Source organism: Chaetodon auriga, chromosome 13 (assembly GCF_051107435.1).
Source record: "Chaetodon auriga isolate fChaAug3 chromosome 13, fChaAug3.hap1, whole genome shotgun sequence".
NCBI classification, from domain to species: domain Eukaryota; kingdom Metazoa; phylum Chordata; class Actinopteri; order Chaetodontiformes; family Chaetodontidae; genus Chaetodon; species Chaetodon auriga.
The window spans coordinates 4,407,775-4,417,947 of NC_135086.1; the positions used below are offsets into that span (position 1 = coordinate 4,407,775).

The 10,173-nt window shown below is 44.0% G+C and overlaps 1 protein-coding gene across 1 annotated transcript; it reads left to right on the plus strand.

Moving 5' to 3' along the window:
- Window positions 1-16: 16 nt before the first annotated feature.
- Window positions 17-10,173, plus strand: esyt3 (extended synaptotagmin-like protein 3). The gene is made up of 23 exons (XM_076746999.1): window positions 17-517; window positions 1,304-1,345; window positions 1,449-1,583; window positions 1,800-1,876; window positions 1,958-2,027; window positions 2,126-2,215; window positions 2,293-2,348; window positions 2,471-2,591; window positions 2,763-2,939; window positions 3,178-3,260; window positions 3,702-3,750; window positions 3,925-4,014; window positions 4,149-4,211; window positions 4,297-4,356; window positions 5,825-5,896; window positions 6,076-6,162; window positions 6,657-6,806; window positions 6,990-7,312; window positions 7,415-7,513; window positions 7,948-8,079; window positions 8,205-8,310; window positions 8,519-8,568; window positions 9,532-10,173. Exons 1-23 carry the CDS (start codon window positions 164-166, stop codon window positions 9,569-9,571), a joined length of 2,526 nt encoding a protein of 841 aa, XP_076603114.1. The 5' UTR covers window positions 17-163; the 3' UTR covers window positions 9,572-10,173.

The window sequence follows — 10,173 nt, forward strand, 5'->3', positions numbered from 1 at the left end:
ACGCGGAAGTATTCCTACAAGATTCCCTCCACCACTGTTGCTGCGTGCGGTTTGTTTACTTTTCATCCGAAATAAGGACAAAAGTCCTAAATCTGTTCAGGCAGTCGAGCTTAAACAGCTCTTTTGGAGGTCAGGAACAAGATTCCAGCGGAAGCCCGACCCGATGGCATCCGCCGGACAGATGTATCCGAGCGGCGCGGCGGAGGGAGCGGGGCCCGGGGAGAGTCTGGCCGTCCCCGGCAGCTCAGAGAGGCTGAACTCCTCCGCTGTCAATCGGATACTGATGGAGTTCTTAATGTACTTTGGCCGAGCCGTGTTCGTCTTTTATCCCGTGTATCTGACCGGATACCTGGGCCTCAGTGTCAGCTGGGTGCTGCTGTGCATGATGATGGTCACCTGGTGGAAGAAGAATCGCCAGTGGAAGGACGTCCGGATCGGAACCGCCATCGATTTTGTGGACAACGAAACACATGTGGTCAACAAGGAGCTGCGAAGTGCCTTACAGATGGCATCGTGGGTATGTATGGTGTTAATATGTGCCATCACAGACTTCTGCTGTTCGTTTCTGAGCATCTTCACTGAGGCAGTAGGTACTGACTGCCTTGCTTAAGGGCAGCAAAGGGATTGAACCGAGAGCACTCCAGTCTTTGAAGGCCCAACGTCAAACCTGTTTTTTGCTGTGTTTTTTGGAGTCACTAATGTCACTGCTAGTCAGACAAAGTAACTCCAACTATGCAGCCAAACAGCATCCTGAGACAAGTCCCATCACACTGAACACGCTCTCTGTCACTTCGACCGAAATCCACTGTATTTGCATGACAGCCTGAACCTCCCGTTGTCAGGGATGGGCACAGCCGGCCAAACGTGCTGTCATGTTGCAGGACACATTTGGATACACCACACCCACTGCAGCAGTGACTCATGGGAGCTGAGAAGGGAGATGGGTTCTTCTAATGTCAGAGGAATGTCATGTACGCACAGTGAATGTGAAATCAGATTGCATTGTAATGGAGTGGGCAGTTCGTGTCTTGCAACTAAGCTGTAACAGAAATCCATGTTAAGATGTGCAGATGTATGATTTCCACCTGGTGTAAAACAGTTTTACCCCCTTTACAGGTCTTGCAGAAGTGCACTCCCTCTTTAGCAGAACTCACTGATGGTGCTGCAACAGGATTTTATTCTCATAATGCATTTTAAATTTGCATGATGGACAATTAATAATGACTGAAGTGATGAGGTCTTTCATCACCAACACCGTGCATGCCTTTCACTTCGCCTCACGACCATATTTTTATTTTCAAAGGTGCACTTTCCTGATGTTGAGAAAGTCGACTGGGTTAACAAGGTACAGTATCAAAATAAAGGTCTTAATTAATTAATCTTCTTACCTCTTTCTGGTTATATGGGATTCTGAGGTGTGTGTATGTGTTTTTTTTTCGTATGTTCAGGTGTTGGAGCAGGCCTGGCCTTTCTTTGGGATGTACATGGAGAAGCTCCTCAAAGAAAGCATCCAGCCGACTGTGAGGCTCTCCAGCCCTGCGCTCAAAATGTTCACTTTCACCAAGGTCCACTTTGGTCACATAGTGAGTTTGTATTCAGTTTGCATCCACTTGTCCTCCATTACTCCTACTTTTAAAGCCAGTAACCAAATATTTTACTGTTCCATAAAGCAGAACACAGCCCTGTGATTTGCATTGTGCAGAAATGATGCCTTCACACCTGTTTCTGATAAACTGAGAGTGTCGCATCGCATTAAAGATGGTTGAGGAGGTTCCTTTAAAGTGTTTCCCTGATTCCAGCCTCTCAGGATCACTGGAATGAAAGCGTACACACATGAAGTGGATCAGCGGGAGGTGGTCCTGGACTTGAACATATGGTTGGTTCGACATTGCAGAAGTGTGTTCTGTATTCTGTAAACTCTGAACAAGAGCCCTGTTCAGCTCTCTTCCTTTTGCAGTTACGAAGGTGATGTGGACATCGACGCTGTGGTGAAGGAGCCAATCACAGCTGGGGTCAAAGGACTTAAAGTGGGCAACTCATTTTTCGGTATTCTCTGCATTACCCTCATCGTCATCATCGTTGTCTGTGTTTACTAGCGGTGTAAAAACTGTCCTGAATCTTGCAGCTCAAGGGGATGCTCAGGGTCATTTTAGAGCCGCTTATTGGCCAAGCACCGCTGGTTGGAGGCGTCACCTTTTTTTTCATTCGCCGCCCCGTGAGTGGAGATTTTCATTACCTCACTGTCATCGATTCAACTGTGTGATTAGCCAAGTTTAAAACGATCTTTTTCAGACCCTAGAAATCAACTGGACCGGCATGACCAACCTCTTGGACAGCCCCGCCTTCAGGTGAACCCTCAGACCATAACTGTGCCGGTGCTGTCTCACTGGACTAAACAGATTGCGAATGGTCACCCACACATTTTGCTGTGTAGCTGTCCGGTTGTCTCACCTCGTCTGTCCCCTTCCAGTTCGCTGTCTGAGGAGACCATCATGGACATCATCGCCTCGCTCATGGTGCTGCCAAACCGCATGTGCGTGCCGCTCATAGACCAGGTCAAAGTGGACCAGATGAGGTTCCCGCTCCCTCGTGTATGTCAGATACACTTAATGTGTTCATCTTCTCACCTTCATTCACTCACATTTTTAAATGTTTTAGGATTAAAGCCCCCTCCCACAATAACAACTGGATGCATGTTTTGAATATGTGGGTCAAGATTTAGTCTTGTTGGCTGACTCCTGCTTTCCTTGTCTGCTCCTCAGGGTGTGGTGAGGGTCCACCTGCTGGAGGCCAGAGACCTGGTGGCTAAGGACACGTACATGATGGGTTTAGTGAAAGGAAAGTCAGACCCCTATGCGACAGTCAGAGTCGGCAACCGGCATTTCAAAAGCAAGGTCGTCAAAGAGAATCTGCACCCCAGGTGGAACGAAGTGTATGAGGTAGAGTAAACTTTTGCTAATTTGCATGCTGTGCTTTGCACTGAAGAGCAAAGGCACATTACTGCAACTTATTGTTTAAAGCCGAGTTTGTCCCCAGCATGCGGCAATTCTCGTTTTAGGTTTTCAGCATTTTTGTCATCTGACATCCCTCTTCTGCTTGCAATCTGCCAAATCCTTCCTTTAAATGCTTGACTTTCCCACTTTCCATAACATCCACCTTTTCTTCATCTGTGTGCAGTTTGTCGTCCACGAGGCCCCAGGGCAAGAGCTGGAGGTGGAGCTATTTGATGAGGACACAGACAAAGATGACTTCATTGGAAGGTAAGAAACTAATAACAGCACAGACAAGTGGAGTTAATGCTCTTTGGACCACCTGTGTTGTGTTTACTTCACTGTACACAAGTAATGTAAGTTTAACTTATTGTCCCTTCATGGCGCTACACAACAAAACACAAAGAAAGGAATTTAAATGGCAGACTCTCATTACTGCCATTAGTCCCTTGATAACTATTTATCACATTATTATGATTATTGGCATTTATATGCAGGTTCGGTGTGCTATATTTGAAAAATGCCTTAACAGTAATTATGATTATTTGGTTGAAAATATGCAGCACAGCACCTTGTACAAACACGTTTTTAGGGAAGACAGCTGAGTGGTGATGTGGGCTGGTGAGAAATGTGAGTACATGTGGTATCAAAATACATTAGCTTGAAATGCTTTTCACTCGTCAGTGTAATCGTTTTTGATTATCACCGTAGTTATCACCTCGATTTGGGAGAAGTGAAGAGGGAGAAAGAAATGGACCAGGTGAGCTTTTATTTAACGGTGTGGACACGCTAATTTGTGCTTAAGAACAGTTTTATCACTGCAGAGGGAAAAAGCAGCACTCACAGTGGAAAAAGCTTTTGAATGCTAATGCCAGTGTTCAGTTTGAATAAAGTTTCATGATGTGTTGATTAATGAATCCCCTCACTGTTGTAGTGGTTTACTCTGGAAGGGGTCCAGAACGGAGAAGTCCACCTCAAACTCCAGTGGTTTTCTCTCAAGTCAGACCCCAGCCTGCTGATGGAGGTAACCTCGTTGTTGCGTGTATTACTTTATTTTCATTAACATTTGCATTCACTATCATCAGGCTCTTGTTCTGCTTGTTGAGTTATGGGCCAGCAGTGAGTCAGTCGTGTAAATCGTGCGTTGCTCTCTTTCAGACATCCAGCGGCCATGCTTGCGCCATGCTTGCTCTGTATCTGGACAATGCGTCAAACCTACCAGTAAGTGGCATCTGAGAGGGACTTCTCTCCAGATGCAAAATGAAAAGATAAATGCACCGCTGTGTTTTCTCGTGTTTGTCTCCAGAGAGACCACAAGGAGATCGACGAGCACCACAGACATGGGAAGCCCTCGAAGGAGGCTCGAGTAAGATGAGAGCTTTTTTAAGCTTATCGCACTGCTGCAAAAAAGACAGTCAAGAAGGATACAGAATAAAAAAAGAATAACAGCATTACATAAACAATATCATTATCACTGCATGCTTGCTTTTTCACCTGTCCACTTACTTACATTGGTCCTATGGCCCATGTACTCTATGTGATTTCATTAATTAATTCCCATTTGTTTCCGTCAGATCAATTGAAATCTTGACCGTCCTGTTCCTAAAACATTAGCCTGCACTTGATTTAATGCAAGTATGTGGAGACACTCAGTCCAGAGCTCTCTGGTATGCAGACGCCCAACCCCTGTTCCCACAGAAGCTTTTTTTCTCTCGACAGAAGATTGTTTGCTGGCATCAGAGTGAAAGAAATATGTGATAGAAAATCTTTGAGGATTAAATCAGGCAGTAATGTATCGTCTTTACTGCCTTCCAGTTCAGTTCTTTTGCATCTTGATGTCAAACAAGAGCCTCAGTGGGATCAGGTGTGTGCTGTTAGTGCTCCAGGTGTACTCGTCCCTCAGCACAGCTGGTATTTCCCGTTTGTCTGGTGAATGCCTGTCATTTTATGTGGGTGTGTTATTACCAGTACGCGTTGAAGTTGCCAGATTTCTTCCTGAATCTGAGGCTTGTTCAGTGTCAGTTTCCCAGCATAAAGAAACACAGAGACGTGTTGAGAGAACATTGAAGACACACTGAAGTGACTTTGTTGAGACAGTTAATCAATATAATATATATCAGATTATATCTGTAGTCATAGATCTCTGTAAAGGTAATGAAGGTTGATTTCTTAAGATTTTAAGATCGCTGTGAAGGACAAATCAGTCAATGCCACAGAGGTCAGAGATCACTTTACAGTTTCTGTGACAAACATTTTACCCCCTCAACAAACACACACTGTTATAGACCCCTCTACCAATGTCATTGTCATTGCTGCCGTTGTTTTGCTGCTGAAGGCCCTTTGCTGGTGGTTGTGTCAAAACACAGTCACAAAGGGAAAAACAACACTCAATTCTCTCATGTTGACATGTCAGCATTCTGACCGTGTGTCGAAGCAAACACAGTTGAGAAACAGTACAAAAGTACCATTTTTTAACTCCACAGTCTCAGCCAAAATCCTGAGTTTAGTGCAGGATCAACTGTATCAGTGTCTGCGTTTGTCCCTTCCTCCTTGGACTGTCGTTACAGTGACAGTCAGACCTGCTCAGGCTGGCATGCTGGCTGTAGCTACCACCTGTAGCATTCACATTCTTCTTGCACTTCTCTGTTTTTTGCCAGCATAAACATCTGTATTTTGTGTTGCAGAGGGTGTGGTGTGTCTGCAGTGCATTAGGGAGTGGAACTTTCTCAATGCAACAGGCTGCCTGCACACAAACTTCCAATGTTAGCTTGTTGCTTGAGGCCTTTTGTAATAAGTGAAAGCATAATTTTAATAAATCACTGATTTGTTTTCAGCTCACAAAGAGAACTGCTGCTCCGAACTCCTTTGTTGAATTTGCAGTTGATGAAGAAGTTCAGAAAAGCAAGGTACAGCTCTCACTTTATTATGTTAATGCACCATTTTCTCTTTAACTCAATAATCTGTGAAGTCATATCTGTAATGAGTGTTTGTACGTGTATTTCAGCACTGTACAAGAGAGCAGACATGTCACTGTCAGACTGTGAGAATTGTCATGGCTGTGGCTGTGTTCCTTCTCTTTCTGTAGGTTGTGTATGCATCTAAAGACCCGGTGTGGGAGGAGGGCTTTACCTTCTTTGTGCATGATATCAGTACACAGCAACTCACGGTTCAGGTTTGTGGGTTAATGATATACACACCATACATTTCTCTGCTCATCTTGATACAGTATTTTACTGAAAAACTTGTGTTTCTTCATGTTTGTAATAATTACTGTTGAAAATCTCAGAAGTCTAAATGAAAGTTGATTTCTTTTAGTTCATTCCCATATTTTTCTGACTTAATTGCAAATTGGCAAATGTCACAATATATGTGTGACTGCTTGGACTCCCAAGACAGTCTGAGCATGAGTTCACTGGTGACAAACACGTCATTATTGAACTCAACTTTAAACTAAAATCACCATATTTAGAAATCATCCACTTTATCTTTTTGTATTGATCCCTATGAACCTGTATGTGTCAACATTCATTGCATTGAACCAGAACCTGAAAAGTAGGAAACACCAATGTTGTAATCGCTGGATAAAACTCGACCTCTCTCAGTCAGTCGAATACCCTCAGGAGGTATAAAACCTTCTCCATTCGCTGTTGTCTTCTTGTGGCCCAGGTCAAAGAGCACGAGAAGAAGACTCAGCTTGGCGTTCTCAACTTGCCCCTGAGTCGCCTCCTCAACGCCTCCGACATGACCGTGGACCAGCGCTTCCCACTGGAGCGCTCCGGAGCAAACAGCCAGATCAAGCTGAAAGCCACTCTCAGGGTGGGTATAAAACGCTGTCAAGCTAACGCACAAGTTTAGCACACGGAAACTCGCATTGCACAGAGATCAAGCACATCACACGTTCAGTACAGAGAGCCGACACCGACACATGCAAGTGAGCTTTATTACACTGATGTTTTTACACTGTCACTGACAACAGCCCTGTCATCACACCCACAATAGATTCTTACTCTGGAAAAGCCTCCACCCAAGGTCATCCTCAATCCTCCTCCACAAGTCAAAGGAGGACCGCAGAGCAACCAAGGAGGTAACGTGCCTGAATCCTCTGCAGCCCAGCTGTCATCTCCGACCCAGGCCGCGGATTCCCACAACGGCCTTCATGAAGACTATTCAGCTCACCGCCGTGACTCCTCCCTGGCATCTGAAACCTTGCGGTCCAATCCTTACGCGTCAAACATGCGTCGCTTCGACTCCCACAGCCTGCTGTCAGAGAACTCCATCGCTTCGTCGCGTTTCGACATTTCAGAGGGAGCCTCGTATCCAGAGTGAGTCTCCACTTCCAGCCTGATGCCGAGAACCAAACTATATGGAATTTAGCAAGAGTTGTGTGATAAAAGTGACATTTACAAATGTTTTTATTTCTATAGAGCCATCAGGAAACATCAGGGTTCATTTGGGGAGATCCACCTGACTGTACGCTATGCCACCCTGAGGAACAAACTCATCATCATGGTTAACGGCTGCAGGTACATCACAGAAATCCAGGCTAACTCACGTTTCCCAGCAGCAGCAGGAATATAACAATTCGCTCAACTCAGCTCTGTGCACATTTCAGATCTCAGAAACCAGAAATTCCCACTTCAATTTCTGTGTGATGCCTTTAAAAAGCAACTTTAATAGTCCCTTTTTGAAATACTGTAGATATAGTTTGTTTTCACACACAGTGTGTCACCGTCAAGTGATGTAACTGCAGTATGAGGTTGCAGTTGTAGCCTGGTGTGAGCTTAGCTGAGCTTCTTTTTCAGCTCTTGGTTGAACATCAGAAGCTGTTTCATGTTGAGAACGCTTATTTTAGTCAGTGTTTCCTTGGTGTGAATGATGTGACGGAATCCAACAAAACAAAAGAGGGAACCGAACATGCAAACGTTGCTTAAAAGGACTGAACTATGTGTACCCACAGGAACTTATTCCGCTGCAGTGAGAATGGCACAGACTCTTATGTCCGCCTGTATTTGCTCCCTGACCAAACCTGGAGACACCGCAAGAAGACGCACGTCAGGAAGAGGACGGTCAATCCTGTCTTCAATGAAAAGTGAGCTCACATTCATCATTCGTATGAAAAAAATAAGTCAAACTGACATTTTCAGTGCTTGCTTTTCTGATTGCCAGCATGAAGAAGTTTCTGGAATTTGTTTCTTTCTGGCTCTTTTATCCCAGGTTTGAATTTGATGTGTCACTCGAAGAAGCACAAACCAGGAAGTTGGACGTGGCAGTGAAAAATAACAAGATGTTCTACACACGAGAGAGAAAGGACATCGGCATGGTGTGTAACGCTACCTGTAATGCTCCGTGCTGTTAGAAAAGCACAGCCTCTGCATTTCCAGCCTTGCTTCATTGTGGATCAGTGTTGGAAATGTTTTTATTTCATACACATATCGCCAAACCTGTGTGTTGATCACCACAGTTGTTCTGCAGTTTGCAACTCAGTCTGGATAACTGACTGAATTTTGAAGTTTTGCTCCTGCCCACAGGTGATGATCGATTTTTCACAGATGGATCTGACCAAAGGCATCGCACAATGGTATGAGGCCCAGTTTTTCTTTTCCATGATTTGTGTGAAACAATAGCTGCAAGTAATTCTTGGTGTTTTGTTCTGGATGGAACACAAAGTTGAGTTTGATGTCTTATATCGGATCTGAAGCATCAATACATTTAATACACTCTACATTTTCCTCTTTGTTCAGGATAGAAAATCCTGCCTACCCAGCTTCTTTAAATGATTGGTTCGACTTCTTGGGAAATACACATGCCGAGAGATAGAGGAGAGAGTTGATAGTGCTCTGATATCTGTACAGTAAAACAAAGTTACTGCAAGCAGACAGTTAGCATAGTCTTGGACAAAGGGGAAACGGTTACCTAGGCTCCGTCCAAAGGTAACAAGATCCAGCTACCTGCACCTTTGAAGTTCTCCAATTAACACGTTTATTGTGTCTTTAAACTGCCCAAAGCTGAAGGGTGAAACCGACTTGTTCTGGTTGTATTCGGGTTATGTGCTGGTCTCGGTTTCCAGGCAACCAGGAGACTCCAGGAAGTCACTCCCCAACCCCAATGCTACATATCATGTACATGGTACATGATATTTTACACTTGTTTTGCTGGATTAAACAAATGGGATATAATGTGTTGGTTTGAATGTTTGGTAGGTGGGTTTGGTCACAGGGCCGGGCGAGCAGTTTCCTCCTGTGTCCAGTCTTTGTGCTAAGCTAAGCTATCTGGCTGTAGCTTCTTATTTAATGGACAGATATTGATCTTCTCATCAGACTTTTGGTAAGAAGTGTATTTCCCAAAGTGTCAAACTTCCTTATAGCTGGTTACAACAAACATCTGAAATAAGAGACGACCACTGTTTGACCAAGTCTGGTTGGAGGGCAAAGACCCTTTCTGGTCCATCGTGATAATGCATAGAAATGTATGTGCGGGAAACAAATGGCTTATTTGCTTCAAGTATAATTTAATTGATATTAAGTTTCTCTTTCCTCTTTAGGTTTGAGCTCACACTGCCGGGGCTGAATAAATCCAGCTAGCAGGCACAGCTGTACAACTATTTGCAGCTTAAAGAGCAGCTCTGCAGCCACTGCAAGGCCAAATACTGGCCTGATAAATGCTGGAGAGCTGCATAATGCTTTGTCTTCCTTATCATCACAGACCAGACTCAGACTTTCCAAAAGCAGCACTGAACCCACCTCAGATACAGAACATGATTGGTCCTGTGTGTTTAAGTGTGGACAATCACAAGCACATACAATAAGATTCCACAGCACACCCTGGAATAAAATGTTTAAGTACATCTTGTCCCACTTACAAATATCCGCCATCATTTAACAAAATATTCAGAACACACTGTTCTGAATTATCTTGACGACTACAGGCGAAGAGCTGCCAATGAGACTTTTAAACATACTTCACTATCTCAGATAATGTTCTTATCAGCGTGTTATTTTATGATCACATTTATTGTAGGTTGTTTGGAGTGATGAGCAGAAACCAAATGAGCCTGAATAATAATTCTGTTGTTGAGCGTTTCTTTTCCACAGAAAAGAGATTGTAATTCACAAGAAAATGTTTGTGTTTCTATTCTACCGGGAAACAAGGTGATGTGTTTTTGTTTTTTTTTTTTGGATATTGT